Source organism: Ursus arctos, unplaced genomic scaffold, assembly GCF_023065955.2.
Source record: "Ursus arctos isolate Adak ecotype North America unplaced genomic scaffold, UrsArc2.0 scaffold_31, whole genome shotgun sequence".
NCBI lineage: Eukaryota > Metazoa > Chordata > Mammalia > Carnivora > Ursidae > Ursus > Ursus arctos.
The window spans coordinates 11,796,190-11,812,296 of NW_026622997.1; the positions used below are offsets into that span (position 1 = coordinate 11,796,190).

The 16,107-nt window shown below is 42.9% G+C and overlaps 1 protein-coding gene and 1 long non-coding RNA gene across 6 annotated transcripts in view; one reads left to right on the plus strand and one right to left on the minus strand.

Annotated features, from left to right (window-relative positions):
- SSR1 (signal sequence receptor subunit 1) overlaps positions 1-12,180 on the minus strand; it is a 48,208-nt gene extending 36,028 nt beyond the window's left edge. Inside the window, exons 1-4 of one of the 2 annotated variants that reach the window (XM_026511445.4) lie at positions 8,716-8,892; positions 5,793-5,905; positions 1,758-1,845; positions 256-518 (exon numbers count right to left, since the gene is read on the minus strand). In XM_026511445.4, coding sequence (XP_026367230.1) covers positions 256-518; positions 1,758-1,845; positions 5,793-5,905; positions 8,716-8,794 — 543 coding nt within the window. In that variant the 5' untranslated portion in view covers positions 8,795-8,892. Of the gene's footprint in view, positions 1-255; positions 519-1,757; positions 1,846-5,792; positions 5,906-8,715 lie in introns of both variants that reach the window. The other variant, XM_026511446.4, reaches the window with a different exon arrangement.
- The window catches only part of LOC123001732 (uncharacterized), a 32,225-nt gene continuing 24,719 nt past the window's right edge, over positions 8,602-16,107 (plus strand). For all 4 annotated transcript variants that reach the window (XR_007191483.2, XR_008956689.1, XR_008956691.1 and 1 more), the window contains exon 1: positions 8,602-9,133. This is a non-coding gene — a long non-coding RNA (uncharacterized LOC123001732). The remainder of the gene's footprint in view (positions 9,134-16,107) is intronic.

Consider the following 16,107-nt stretch of genomic DNA (forward strand, 5'->3'; position numbering starts at 1 on the left):
CTAACATTCATCTCTAGTATGTTATCACTTATGCTGGGATATCGCCTGTTCGTATCTATCTGCCCCACTGGATTCTAGACCTGAAGACAAACGTGCAACTTATTTTTGCCTCCCTGTTGCCCATCACAGTTCCAACCATAAACAGGCACTTGAATGAATAAATATAAGAATATTCACTAAACACTGTCAATTGACCTCATCCATCTCTAACTTAAAAAAAAAAAAAAAAAAAAAAAAAGGTTTAGAGGGCCTTACATTCAAGTCTTTGTAGTTCAGATTGATGACTAGACCAAAGGGTCGTCCACCCATGGGCTCTGCAGGAATGAAGGAGTATTCAAAAGTTGCCTGTCTCTGGGGTGGTACTACAGTGTTCAGAGGAAGAGCTGTGAAATTCTGGATATAAAACTGGTAGTCTTGAGGATAACGGAATGAGGCATCTAAGGATTCAACAATAAAATCTTCGGTACCCTTGTTTGTAAAGCCTACTAGGAACTTCACAATGTTATTTGCTGGAAAATCTAAGAAACAAAAATAAGAAACCAAAAGATTAGAAAATGTTCAAAGCACACAAATAAATAGAAATTACTAAGGATTTGGGCACCCTTTCCTAAAAGTGGACTTGGTTTTGGAATCTTTTTCAGTAGTGCACTCCAGTTACCCACTAACTAGTAACTGATTACAATTTGTGTATAAACTGAAACCCTTGTCTGTATTCTAGCATTCGAACTTCAGAACTGAACGTAGCATCTCAATGTTAGACTACATCACTTTCATGTTATGTGATCTAAGAAAGGACTGTAAGATTATCTTGCAGTGGGACTACTTGTCTTGGAAGTCACCTCCAACTTACATCTGTTATCTGTGCAGATAAGAAAAGAATGACAGAAAAGTCTAAGAGGTCCTGAAAATTGTAGTATCTGTTAAAATATTGGGAAAAAAAAATTAACCAGGTAACCCATACCACTTTAAGAATTCAAACACAAATTTGAATGTATGACCTAATGAGGAAGCTGTAAAAAAAGGGCGGGGGGGAATCTCTTATCAAATCATACTTTTTGTAGGCATAAACTCTGAATATATGTGGGAATAAAAAACTTGAGAAGACCAAGATAATTAATAACTTCAAAAAAGAAAAGTCTTCAATAATTATATGTGGCCTACAGAGCTGAGTTTCAACCAGTTTAGCAGAGGCTTTGGGACAGACACTTCTGGGTCTGTCTTCACAATCTATTTACCAAATGAGTAACCCTGGACATGTTCTTCACCTCTCTAAACCTCAGTTTAACAGTAACTATCCTCATACAGTTTCTGTTAAGATTAAATGAATGCGCACAAAATATTGAGAAGAGCTCTCCATAAATATAAGACATTATATTTTCTTTTAATAAAACTAGGCTCTAGAAGGCCTAATCGTACAGAATATTTCACTAATATTTACACTCAAACTATGAGTCAGTTTACTGTGGCAGTTTGAAAAAAATTTTAAAAACAGTATCTTCCAAAAGAACATTCAACTTCTAATTAAAATAGATAGTATTTAATTTCCCCCTTCGTTTAAATGCCAGGAATACTATCTTATGGATATGGGTAATCGCATATATAAGAGGATTTTTTTGAAATACGTATTTACACCATATTTGTAATGTAAGAAAGAAGATGAACAAAGATCTTAAGCATTACTAATGCTTCCCCGCAAAAGTGAGCTTGTCATTTGAAAAATTCCTACGTCTGAGTTAAAACTAACACTTCTCTATTACCTTCTCCTTTCACAAACAGGATAGTTGTATCTGCGCTTGGTGAAGCTTCGGGTTCACCAGATACATCCTCTTCCTCTTTATCTTCAGCCTAACAAAAACAACATTAAAAAGATAATTATGGAGGAAAATACATCATTTAAAAATAATGACTCCACTAGATTTGGGACAAAATACTGCTTCTCCTAGGCTTTGCTGGGATCAGTAGTGGTAAGAATTTCAGTGTATCTCATCAGTTAACATAAAACTTTCAGAGTGGGGGCGCCTGGGTAGCACAGTCGTTAAGCGTCTGCCTTCGGCTCAGGGCTTGATCCTGGTGTTCCGGGATCGAGTCCCACATCGGGCTCCTCCGCTGGGAGCCTGCTTCTTCCTCTCCCATTCCCCTGCTGTGTTCCCTCTCTGTCACATAAATAAATAAATAAATCTTTAAAAAAAACAAAACAAACAAAAAAAAAAACTTTCAGAGTGGTGCATCTCAAAGAATAATATGCATACCAATCCCCTGGGGATTTTATGCAGATCTGATTCAGTTCTAGGGAAATCCTGAAATTCCGTATTTCTAAAAGCACCCAGGAAATACCAAGACTGCAGGTACTCAAACCATACTTCGGAACTGTAAGGTTCTAGAGCATGGGTTGGTAAAACGTCAAATTTGAAAAAAGTTTAAAAAGTATCTTTCAAAGGAACATTTAATTCACAGTTAAAACAAATAGTATTTATTTTCCCCTTCAGTTTAAATGCCAGGAATAGTACCTCACACAAAAAAGTCTCAAACTTAGTCTCCCTGCCCTCCATCCTCCTACAAAGGTGAAGGAAACAATTCTCTGAAAGCAGCACCAACCCGAGGACCCAGATATCAAATATTTTGGGCTTTGGGAACCATGAGGTCCCTCTGGCAACTACTCAACTCTGAGGCTTCAGTATAAAAGCAGCCACAGACAATATGTACAACAGAAAGGACAACTAGACTTAGCCAGTAGCCATTTTGCCAACTTCTGCTGTAGAGCACCTTGTCATCACCCCAAAAGATTTCTATCCCAATTAACAGAACAATTTTCCTTTGAGAAGATGTCACACAACTTGGAAGAAGTGGTTTAAAAACAAAAAAAAATGAGCAGGATCGTATTAGGATGATGGAAAGGTCCTAAAATTCAGAGCTGCTCAACGTGGTACATTTACTATAGATTATAGAATTGTATGTTTAAAACAGGTTAATAGTATGATATGTAAATTATATCTCAACGAAATAGTTACAAAATGCGAACAAATTTTAATTTAAAATTTTAATCCTCGGGGCTCCTGGGTGGCTCAGTTGGTTAAGCCTCTGCCTTTGGCTCGGGTCATGATCCCAGAGTCTTGGACTCTGGGATCAAGCGAGCCCTGATTCTGGCTCCTGCTCTATGGGGAGCCTGCTTTTCCTTCTGCCCCTTCCCCCCACTCATTCTCTCTCTCTCTCAAATAAATAATTATAATCTTCAAAAAAAATTACCTTTAAAAAAATTTTTTTTAAATGTTCTCAGTGCAGCACTTCTCTAGGCATCAATGAGGATTAGAGATATTCATACACTTTAAGTGTTCAGACCTTTAATAAATTGAGATAGCTAAGGGCACCACTGTTTATTGGCATTTTGCTTTTCTCACTTAGGTAAAACACTCTCTCCCCCAAAAGACAGACTTCTGAAGGGCAAAGACTGTCTTACATTTTAAAAATTCTTCACACCCAGCTCATACACTCAAGAGAAGACACTCAAACATTTGTTCAATGACTGCGCAACTGTCTGATGTTATATATTAAGTATCCTTAAAGATACCATTCATTTAGTAAGAGTTAATGAATTTCTACTTTTGAGAAAAGAGACCCACAAATAGGAAGGGACCAGAGACAAGAAGGCAGGAACCATAAACTGTAATAAGGAAGAAAGAGTATACTTGAGAAAAGGTTAAGAGAAATCACCCTGAAGATTAAATTAATGGGTTGTGGGATAAAAAGAAATGGAAGTCATAAGGCAAGAGCTTGAATCACTAGAGCCATACCAAAACAGAAAATAGTTTATGGAGGTGGGACGGATGGTAGAAGCTGAATTCCATTTTGAACACACAAAATTTCAGGTACGAATGGAGTATCCCGATGGTGCTATCTGGCAGAGAGCCGGAAATAAAGGTATGGAGCTCAGTAAGGTCAACGGCTAGAGGCAAGATCTGAAGGTTATCGGTAAAAGGTGGTGCTGGTTGAAACCACAGGCTTCATCAACATTAAGGAGCCAAGCAGAGGGAGAAAAGGTGGTAGAGAGACCAAGCAGCAGCAACTGGGCAGAGGAAATTAAAGGGGCGGGGGACAGAAGCCAACATGAAGGGACTCAAGGGTTACTCCACAAATGCTAACAAGAGTTCAAACTGGCTGACAACGAATAACAGGCCAGGAATTTCACAATTAAGTCAGTGGTGACTTAGCAAGAACAGTTTTACTTGCTACATCGGACCAGACCACAATACAAACATGAAATGAGTAGAGTGGTACAGTTTACTCTTTCAAGGTATGTGCTGGTAAAAAAAAAAAAAAACGTGTAGCAACTTAAAGTGGAGGAATACGAAGTGGCATATAGAAGTACATGCACAGCCTAACACAATCAAGCCACTGAGAAAGAACAATGAAGTTACACAAGGAAAGAATAATACAAAGTCCCACAGGACGAGATGGGAACAAGAACACAGGTGGTAAGGCTAAGCCTTAGAAAAGAGTAAAGACAACTCCCTACTTTTTTTTTTTTTTTTAAAGATTTTATTTATTTGACAGAGAGAGACAGCCAGCGAGAGAGGGAACACAAGCAGGGGGAGTGGGAGAGGAAGAAGCAGGCTCATAGCGGAGGAGCCTGATGTGGGGCTCGATCTCATAACGCCGGGATCACGCCCTGAGCCAAAGGCAGACGCTTAACCGCTGTGCCACCCAGGCGCCCCAACTCCCTACTTCTTAAGGAGAAAACGTAGAAAGGATGAGTGAGTAATATATTCAGAAGTAGAAATTTGGAAGAGTTCACACCTGATGGCCTTCGTTTTCTGACACTGAAGGCAATGTGTTGCTAAGTCTGTGAAAAGGATTGACTCTGCAGGTTTTGTTTTATTTTGTTTTTAAGATTTTATTTATTCATTTGACAGAGATAGAGACAGCCAGCGAGAGAGGGAACAGAAGCAGGGGAGTGGGAGAGGAAGAAGCAGGCTCCCAGCGGAGGAGCCTGATGTGGGACTCGATCCCAGAACTCCAGAATCACGCCCTGAGCTGAAGGCAGGCGCTTAACGACTGAGCCACCCAGGCGCCCCTGATTCTGGAGTTTAAAAATTTATGTAGGATAAATCGTAGTAGCCTAAGAGAGGAAATAAAACTAGCTAGAAGCATGCTGCAATGATCTTGATTCTAGCCCAACATTCTTACCGTTTAACTGTAATTTTATAGTAAAAATTTCAGAACTGGAATTTTAAGAGATCTTCTCTAAGCCCTTTCCTCTTCACAGGACACATTTTATATACTGTTTACTGCCTGCTCCTCACTCCCTGCCACCAAAACACATATATACTGCCCCAAGAACAAAAACTCCATGAGAACAGAGAAAATAACTGGTTTGTTTACCCCAGCACTGGGAACAGTGCCTATCACATAGTAGGGACTCAGTAAATATTTGCTTACTGAATGCAGGAAAGAAACAGGAGGAAAGCGAGATCCAGAGAAAAAAGCTATCAAAGTTAAAAAGCTAAGTAGCATGCATCCCAAATCTATCAACACTGGTCCAGTGCCATTCCCATTCTGTTACCCTCTTAGACTCATGTTCGTATGATCTTTAATTGTTCTTTGTTTCATATCTCCCTCCTTGTGCAAGAAAATATTCATGATCCATCCTCAATCACTGGCCCCTTTCTCCCAACTTCAATCCACTCTGATCATAGTAACAAACCTCTAAAAGCAAAAATTTTAATACCAAATTTGTCTATAAAAAGATAAATTCTAGAAAGGATATAAACATGAATTACATTGTGTAGAACACTAACCAAATCCGTGGGTTCATCTTCTTCTACCTCTGCTTCATCATCTTCGTCTTCAATTATTGAATCTTCCACCGTTTCTTCATCTTCTGTAAGATCCTGAGCTGCAGCTAATGAGCCTAACAATAAGATACAAAACAAGCAGTTAACCTTTACCCCGGGCATACCAATGTTTTTTAGTCCCAAGTATAGGCAATACACTTTTCCCCTTGGAGTAATTCAATCTCCCAGTTCCCTTGAAAGATGCCAAATTACAACGCGTCTAGAATATTTTGATATGATTTTCTCTTATCAATAGATAGTCTTACCAACTCTGTGTTAACTTTAATGGGAAATGCCGTTTAATTTTCAAAAGCACTTAATTGTTGGGAAAATGAACTGAAACTAAAGATGCCTTGAAGCTCAAATAAAAAACTTAAAGTGACTTTGTTTTAAAACTAAGATACTCCAGGGGTGTTTGAGCTCCTTGCTCCACTGGGAGCCTACTTCTCCTGCTCCCCCTGCTTGTGTGTATGTGCATCGTGCTCTGTCAAATAAATCAATAAAATCGGAGTAAGAAGCTCCAAAATTTAATCCCTATTATTAACCATACAAACCAAAAAACCCTGCTCAGGTCTAAAGGAAAATAGCAATCTCAATAACTAGGCAAGAAACATTTGTTATTAAAGTTGACTACAGCTCTCTTAGAACTTCATAGCATGTAATTCCAAGGAACAAATATTTGTATGGCATCCACGGTAAAAAACTAGCTTGCATAAAGCATATTTGGTAAAATAAAAACTATACTGGCAACTTCAGGGTTGATAGCATTGAAAGCATGCATCAATTTTTGCATATGGCTTCAAACATGTTTTAAGTACTTTTTTATTCCCCCTACACTGAAAAATTAAGCATAGGGGCAGCTGGGTGGCTCAGTCAGTTAGCCTTCTGACTTCAGCTCAGGTCATGATCCCAGAGTCCTGGGATCAAGTCCCACATTGGGCTCCTTGCTCAGCAGAGAGCCTGCTTCTTCCTCTCCCTCTGGCTGCTGCTCCCCCACTTGCTTGTTCTATCAAATAAATAAAATCTTAAAAAAAAAAATTAAGCATAACTGTAAGGCCAAGAAATTATAATTTTATAGGCAAAAGTTCACTAAGTAAGTCATATTAAATCTACCTCAGGCAAGACACTCAAAAGAAATTTCAAAGTTCTAGTGACTCTTCCAACATTTCTCAAAAAGAATGATGATGTGGCAATTCAGTAGGGGAAAAAAAATGTGGGAAAGGAAGCATGTGCACATGCTGCAATACCCAGGAAAAACAGTATATATTAAGGACTCTGCATTTTAAGCCTTTTCCACTTCCTTGAGTTTTTACCGGCTGTTAAGATTTATGAAAAACACTAAAGAACACTGAACCACACATTATGAACTGAAAAACAGCTTCTACTGTTTGCTGCACAAAGACAGTGCATTCATAATTTACAAGTCATTTTCTAAAACCAATAAGAAAAATACCTATGCTGACATAATCTTAAGTTGGACTTAAATTTCAAGACTCCTCAATATGTACAATGGCTTTTCATCCTACATTTCAGTAGATATTAATATTAACCAGTAACAACTTTGTGCCTAAAAAGTCTAGCAATTCTCAATTGGCAAAATTAAGAAAAAACATCCTTTGAAAGAAAGACCATTCTTCACAAAAAAAATGTTTAAAGATATCCAGTTAGGTTTAGATACAATTGATGTCTCCTAAAAAACAAAATGTTTTCAAACCTGAAAAACATACTCTAGGTTCTAAAGTACAACTGTCAAATTTTCTTTAAAAAGCCAAATAAGCAGCCAGCAAGCAACTCATAAAGGAAAAAGGATCCCTCTTTAAACCTGCAAATGAATTCATTAACGGGTTTGGTTAATTATCTCATTTGGTTTTCTATCCACTAAAGAGAAGCCAGTCACTTCACTTTTCTCTGCAAAAGCACTCGTGGATACCTGTCACTATCATTCGTTTTGCCACAGAACTTGCTTAAACTTACAGAATAAAAGGCATTCTAGTGATCGTTCAGTCAGATTGCCTTTTACAGATTAGAACCAGGGCAAAAACTCAAGTTTCCACATCTTTAATGTTGTTATTTTCACACCATATTAACTGTTGGAAAGGATAAACCGAAATAAACCTATAATGTCGAATTCGATCCCCCCCAACCCAGGGCAATGCGATGCTTCCACAAAACAAAAAACAGTTACAGAAAAAAGGAGAAGAAAAATGAGAGCTCAAGTAATAGGCTGAATTCCTCAGTCGGCCTGGGAGTTGGGGTGGACAATGAAGGCGAAGATGTGGAGTTTTTCTGAAATGAAGACTCCTGGTAACACACAGAGTTCAGGTGCTGATAAACAGGGAGATGACCAGAAACGGGCGGTGGGGGGGAGATGCTATAAGAGTTCAGGTGTGTAGAAACCAAGGGTTTCAGCAAATGAATGAAGGAAGGCTCCCAAACGTGGAAGCTAAAGACACGTCAGCCCAGAGCGGATGGGGGTGGAGCGGAGGCGGCCAGAAGAAATACAACCGGCTGCAGCGCGCTCGCGGTGCAGCTGTGCCCGCTGCCCCCTCGCCTCTTTCCCTAAGCCGAGGACCCACCAACTCCAGCCACAGCTGCAGGCGCGGGTCCCGGGCCAGAGGAGAAACCCAAGGCTATGGGCGGCCACCAAGCAAGGTCGCCAGGCACTGACCCGCGCTCCGCGTGGAAGGGACGGAGGCCCCAGCGGGGATTCGCCCCGCGCGCGCTGAGACCCCCTATTACGAACCGGGGGTCGGGGATGGGATGGGGTGGGGAGAGGCTGGCGGGACGGACGCCGGACCCAGGAGCCGCTGCCGCCTCCAGCTTCAAACTTGCTGTAGCTGGCGTCTCCTTCCCGGCCAAGACCCGCCGCCCACTCCCCTCGCCTCACCTCCGGGGCTGCCGCGGAGCAAGAAGGTAGCGGGGAACACGAGCAAGAGAAGCAGAAGCAGGCGGGAGAGGACTCTCATGGCGTAGCCGGTCCGGCGTCCGGTGACCGCCCGCCAGTGCTCTCCAGGGCTCCGGCGGTAATGGCGTTACTCTTCATCCGGGCTCCAGGAGGGGGCGGGGCACGCATCACGCACGGGCCCTTGCCACGCCCCCTCCTCTGGCCGAGGAACGCCGCCAACGTGGCTGCTTGGCTCCGAGTGGTGGGGAGCGCAGGCGGCCCCAGGAGTCACGTGACCGGCTGCCCGGGGCTTCTGACATTTCCCGCGAAAGTCCGCCTCCCGCGGTAGACGTTGGCTGGCCACCTGTCGTCTGTTGCTCGCCCCGCACCGCTCGTCCTTCGGTCCCAATTAATTAGCGTCGTAAGTAGTTACCTTATTTGAATGATGATTCGCCTGGTGTTCGGCGCGGTAGTCTTTTGTATAATTTTAAGTAATAGTGATAGAAGAAACATGAACTACCCGTATGTGTGGCATTGAAAAGCAAAACAGTTTTGTAATATATAATTGTTCAAAAAACGCAAAAAGCATAAAAAATAGTGGAAAATCTTGGCTCCTATCTGCCATAGTTAAATAGTGAGTGCTTAAATTCTTGACATTCCAGAATTATAAATCACCTAGAACAGTGCCTGGCATATGGTAAACGTTTGGCAAATATATACTAGAGGCAACATTGGCTGTTCAGTGTCCTTCACTTTCCTTCTCATCTCGTTGGACTTTAGGTTGCTGCCAATACTCTGGTATTTCATGCAATTAAACAATGTGAACACCAAGTACTATTGGACTGGACCAGTGTGAGATGTCATACAGATGATGAAACAAATAAACTAACCTTGATTGCATGCTTACTATTGTCAATCACTATCTCTTAGAGCTGTGCTTTCATGTGTAATCTATATAATCTCTAAAAATCCCTATGAGCTGGATATTATTTACTGAGAAGAAAACAAACACAGAGAGGTTAGTAATTTACCCAAGGCTTAAAGGCTAGTCAAAGGCAAATGGAAGATTGAACCTGGCAGTCTGGTTTTCAGATTCCTGCTCCATGGCCTAGAACCATCAGCTCTTCTACTCCTGAATTGGCTCAAAGCCTCACTGGCCTGGGGCCTCTGTAAAAGCAGCTTGTGGCTGCTGTTGCCACTAATTCTGTATGCTAAAATCACAATCTGATAGTGCTGGGCCGAACCAACTCAGCTCCACGCCACGCCACCAGGCCACCAGCGCCACTGCCACTGCTGCTGTTGAAAAGAAAAATCACAGGCCCAAAATCACATCACTTAGGCCAAATCACCAAATGTGGACTTGATACACAACTTAACTGCAGTTTCAACTTCCCCCGGAAAAGGAGTCTTAACCGGTCAGTCAGGAATTTTCTGATCAGCATCAATGAGGAATCTTGTCACATGGGCCCTTCTCCAACCCCCCTTCTCCAACCCCTCAAAGAAGGTAATCAACCTAATACGACAGCCTGTCCTTCCCCCTAAGGGGCGGGAGATGGTGCCTGAAACAATCCTTTCTTTTCTCTTCTAATAACTTCTTGCCCCACCCTTCTTCCTATAAACACCGTCCATTTTGTACACCTTGTCCTCGGAGCTATCCCTTGCTAGATGGGATGCTGTCCAATTCATGAATCACTTAATAAAGCCAATTAGACCTTCAAATTTACTTGGTTCAGTTTTGGTTTTTTAGCATGGCTAAGGCAGCTGGCAGAAGCGGAGGGCACCCTCCCACTCTGCTGCTGTCTCCATCTCTGCTCTGCTGCCAAAGCTGCCACTGTGCCAAAACCATCAAGGCCATGGCCACCACTCTGTGGCTGAACCTTGCCTCGTACTCTCTACTGGTGAGGGAACACTCTCCCTCCCCAGCTTTATGTTTCGTGAGTGTCCAATCAGGCCTTTTCTGAGTTCCTGATGTCTGACAGGTTTTTTGACAAACACATCCTTCTATTTAACTTGCTGCTGTCTCCTCACACCAGAAAGCATGCAGTGTGAACTGTGTCACAGACAATAGACATTATACAGTACTCAAAATCACCTCTTCCCTCCCTTCTGGACCAAAGATATCTCACTGACTCCTTTCCCTTCAGAGGACTGATTTCCAGTGGGGTGGATTCTCATTATAATTAAAATGAGATCCTAGTAGGTCTTTCTCCCCAGTTCGCAGGACATGTTTAGACACAGCCTGAACCAGTAAGGATAATCCAGTTAGGCTTAACCTGGACTGCCACACCGGGTATTAAATGACTTCTAATGGATTTTATTTGGGACTTGAATTTTAGATAACCAGCTCTTAATGCTCGTCGGGGACAAATAAAATGTGCCTATTCTGGATGTGACTGATGTGCAGAATTTAGGGAAAATAAAAACATACAACCAGAAAACAAACTTATGTGACTGTCCAACTGGTATAAAAAATAAAAAGTAGTTGCCTGTGGATCCAGGAAGTAAAATACTCACCCTGATCTGGGGGCTTACAAACCTTGTATTATGATCTACAGTCTCCCTCTAATAAGCAGCTTTCTCTTGGCGCCCACCCAGAGCTCTCCCCCTTCGTTGGTTCCAATCCTTGATTCACTGAATTAAGAATCTGTCCACTAATATAAGGGGCACCTGGCTGGCTCAGTCGGTAGAGCAAGCGACTCTTGATCTTGGGGTTGTGAGTTTGAGCCCCATGTTGGGTGTAGAGATTACTTAAAAATAAAATCTTAAAAATATGTACTAATTTATTTAGATCATTCCAAATATTTCCCCATGCTCTCCCTCTCTCTTACCTCTGCACCTCTCTCTCTAAAGGTACTCGTTTTCCAGGAATATACCACATCCTGGTTATTCTCATTCACAGGGCTCAGGCAGATCTCCGTTGATTTTCACTTTTGTCATTTTATTCCCTTGGAATTTGTAGAAGCAGAGCCATCTCTTCCTCTGATTACTTAAGAGTTCCCCTCAGCATCGTTGGCAAATGGGATCATTATGCACCGGTTTTTGTTCTATTCTATTTCTCCAGATTACCACATAGCTGAGGAACTTCCTCATGCCCCTTAAACTTTTGCTCAACTGTTAACCCGGTTAGCAGGACTTACTTTCACTACCTAATTTAAAATCACAACTCTCCAACCTTCCCTCCCCAACACTCTCTCTAATTCCCGTCTCTCTACTCTCCTTCATTCATAGCACTTGTTACCTTCTCACACAATATATAGTTGGATTATGCGTCCTGTCTGTGGACATCTTGAGGCCGGCGAGCTTTGTGCCTTTGAGTCAGTGTTTCAGAAGTGTACTCTCTGTGGTAACTCAAACTATTTGTTGACTTTGTTGTATTGTTACAAGTGACGTCTTTTCTCCACAAAATGCAACCTCAGTTCAATTGTAGGCTTAATAGGAAATGCAAAAAATATCAAGCAAAAAAAAAAAAAAAGTTTATTGCATGCAAGCAAAGACTTAAGTGTTCTCTTCACCTAGCAAGGGGTGAAGAAAAGAATTGGGGTTTTTTGTGCTATCTTTTACCTCTGAAAGAAAATCCTCATGAAAAGGGGGCACCACAGGAAAAAGAAACAGAAAATTAGGAAGACTTTCAAAGGAGTGCTGGCTCTCCAGCCTGACTTCTCACTTAGAAGGAGGGCTTATGTTCCCTCCCCAGCCTCCCAGGCTCTCTTTCCATCTGGTTCTCTTTATGCACAATTCACAAACCTCCCCAGCTCAGATTTCCTTGAAAAGAACTGATGAGCAAAAGCATAATCATCTGACCACTGTCCACAAAACCTGCCACTTCCCTCCATCTGTTCACTTAGGTTCTGCCCTCCTTTCTGTTACAATAAAAATATTTATAGGCCCACAAAGGGCATCCACCGTTTGTAGTCTGCATCCTATCTCCTGCTCAGAAACGTGTGATTCTGAGAATAGCTCTCTCTTCTCTACCTCATAAAAATTTTCTACTTCTCCAATTCATCATTCCCATCAACGTACAAACCTACTGTAATATTGCCCATCTTAAAAAAACAAAACTACCTGTGGCCCCTGTTCCCCTTCAGCAACAGCCTCATTTCTCTGCTCTCTGACGCAGTAAAACTTCACTATCTCAGCTTTCAATTTTCTTTTTTTTTTTTTTAAAGATTTTATTTATTTGACAGAGATAGAGACAGCCAGCGAGAGAGGGAACACAAGCAGGGGGAGTGGGAGAGGAAGAAGCAGGCTCATAGCAGAAGAGCCTGATGTGGGGCTCGATCCCAGATCGCCGGGATCATGCCCTGAGCCGAAGGCAGACGCTTAACCGCTGTGCCACCCAGGCGCCCCAGCTTTCAATTTTCTACTTACCTATTCCAACTAGGCTTTTATTTTCACTGCTAAAACATCTCCATCTTGCTAAATTCCGAAGTCCTGATCTGAGCCCTGCCCAGCCCCTTCTTTCACACTTGTCTTTCCAGGCTCGGTGACAACCTTACTCCGCTAGTTTTCTTCCCACTTCACCAGCCCCTCCTTCTCTGTCTGGCCCCTAAATGTAGGCTTGTTGGAATGGATATACTACGTAAGGCTGGAACGCTCACCAGCTCCCATTCTGCGCGAGGGCCTGGAAAACACTCCATCTACCAAAGCAAGAAGGAATGCACAGGAGAGAAGGGCTCCAGGCTCGCTGAGACCAGGGGCTGGCTATCCTCTGTGGAGCCCAGGCTAAGGATTAGAGATGCTGTTACAGAACGGGGCTGATTGCAACGAGGACGAGAGGATGAGAATGAACGGAGGCCAGGTGGCACCCCTTAACCATCAGAAATAAGGTGGGCTCAGTTATCACTGTGAGCTGCAAAATCTGAACAGGGGAGTGGAGTGGAAAACGGGCAGGAGGAGTAACCTGGAGAGAGGCAATGGTTACTAAGATTAATAATACTACCCAACTTAGTGTTAATTTATACCATTCAAGAAATTAAGAAAGATTAGGAGGAGGCTGAGGGCAGTTGCCGAGTGAAGTCACGATCCCCTCCTCAGAAGGGCCTGAAATGTTTCTCAATTCCAGAACCCAGTAACTGAAGAGAAGCCAGGGTGCTATGATGAGGAGCCCCGAACCATCATAATTCAGTAGTGATTCCGCATCCTTCTTCAAGGGGACCTGTGGACATTTGCTCACAGTAATCATGCGTTGAGGAAAGGGGAACACCCAGACCTTTGGAGGATTGTTGGACACAAGATCTGAACTGATGTCATATCCAGGACCTAACTTGCCAGCATGGCCCCCTTTTAGGGTAGGAGTATAAGGGAGCCAGGCAATAAATGGAGTCCCACCCTGGGTCCAGCCAACAGTGGGTCCTTTAGGTTATCAGACCCACCCATATTTGGTGCCTAAAAGTACAGATGGAATGGGCATACTTGCTGGTTGAAAGAACGCTTACATTGGTTCCTAGGGGAGCCATCAAGAGTATTATGGTAGGCATTTGGGTGGCTCAGTCAGTTAAGCATCTGACTCTTGGTTTCAGATCAAATCATGATCTCAGGGTCGTGAGATCAAGCCCCAAGTCAGGCTCTGCGCTCAGCGTGGAGTCTGCTTAAGATTCTCTCTCCCTTTACCTCTCCCTCTGCCCCTCCCCCATTCATGCATGCGCACTCTCTCTCTCTCTCTCTCTCTCTTAAATAAATAAAATCTTAGAAAAAAGAGTATTATGAGTAGGAAAGGCTGAATGGAAGCTTCTCTAACTGCCACTACCACTCCCCTTCCCGACAGAGAGAGTAAATTAAAAGCACACTCACATCCCAGGGGAAGGGGAAGGTGTGTGCCACTCTCATAGGGGCGGTGGTCTCTGTCAAATTCCAATTTAATTTGCCAGCGGGCCCCTCCAAAAACTAGATGGATCATGGCAGATAACAGTGAAGTACCAAAAAGTAACCGAGTAGCAGCCTCAATGCCCCACGCTCCAGCACAGCAGCTGATCAGTTTGTCCTACTAACCCTTCTCTTGTATATTCCCCAAGAACAAGACTGACCAGACTCCTGGGGGGGGGGGCAGTGGTGAAAGCAGTGATTGACTACAAATAGGTTGGAGGAGATTTGGGGTGTGTGATGGAAATTTCCAAAACTAGATTGTGGTGATTACTGCATGACTTTAAATTTACTTTATAAATCACTGCGTTCTACACTTAACAGAGGACTTTAAAAAAAAAAGGTTTTATTTATTTGAGAGAGAGAGTGAGTGAGTTGGAGGAAGGACAGAGGGAGAGGGAGAAATAAGCTCCCCACTGAGCAGGGAGCCTGAGGTGGGGCTTGATCCCAGTACCCTGGGATCATGACCTGAGCCGAAGGCAGACACTTAACCGACTGAGCCACCCAGGTGCCCAACAACAGAGGACTTTTACAGTATGTAAATCAACCTTCAATAAAAGGAAGAGTATATTTAAAGATTTTATTTATTTATTTGTCAGAGAGAGAGAACACAAGTAGGGGGAGCAACAGGCAGAAGGAGAGGCAGGCTCCCCAACAAGCAAGGAGCCCGATGTGGGACTCGATCCCAGGACTCTGGGATCATGACCTGAGCCAAAGGCAGACACTTAACCAACTGAGCCACCCAGGTGCCCCAGGAAGAGTATATTTAAAAAAATGTATGTATTAGTTGTAGTAATTCCTTGTGTATTTATGCACCGTAGTTTTTATACCTTTTTGTGACATAATAGAAAATACATATACTGGTCTCTGCCCTGGTTCCTAGCATAGAGCACCTGACCCTTTTGTATATTCCTAAGTGCGAAAAGCACTAGGAGCATCTTTTGTTCTAATGAGGCAACTCTGGGTCAGCTCCTGGATGGCTCCTGGATGGGGACTGGTCACTAGAAAGGCCAAACCATGATTAGAAGGTTGGAATTTGCAGCCCTACTCTCTATTCTCCAGAGGGGGAAGGGGTTGGAAATGGAAATAATGATTAGTCTTGGCTACATGAGGACACCTCCATAAAAATCCCAGAAGGATAGGATTCAGTGAGTACCAGGAGGGTAGCACGCCCCGACTCCACGGGGATATAATCTCCTGCCCTCAGGACCCTCCCAGACTGTATCCTGTGCAACTCCTCATCTGGTTGTTCGTCTGTATCCTTGAATAAAGTGTTAAAGGTACATGTTTCCCTGGATTCTGTGAGGTGCTCTAGCAAATTAATCAAACCAGAGGAGGGGTTTGTGGCAACCTCTGATTTGTAGACCAAGCACAGGGAACAACTTGGACTTACGCTGGGCATCTGAAGTGGGTGGGGGCAGTCTGGAGGGACTGAGCCCTTAACCTGCAGAAGCTGATGCTACCTCTAGGTAGGTAGTATGAACGGAGTTAAATCATAGGACCCCAAGCTGATGTCGCAGAGAATTGCTTGGTGTA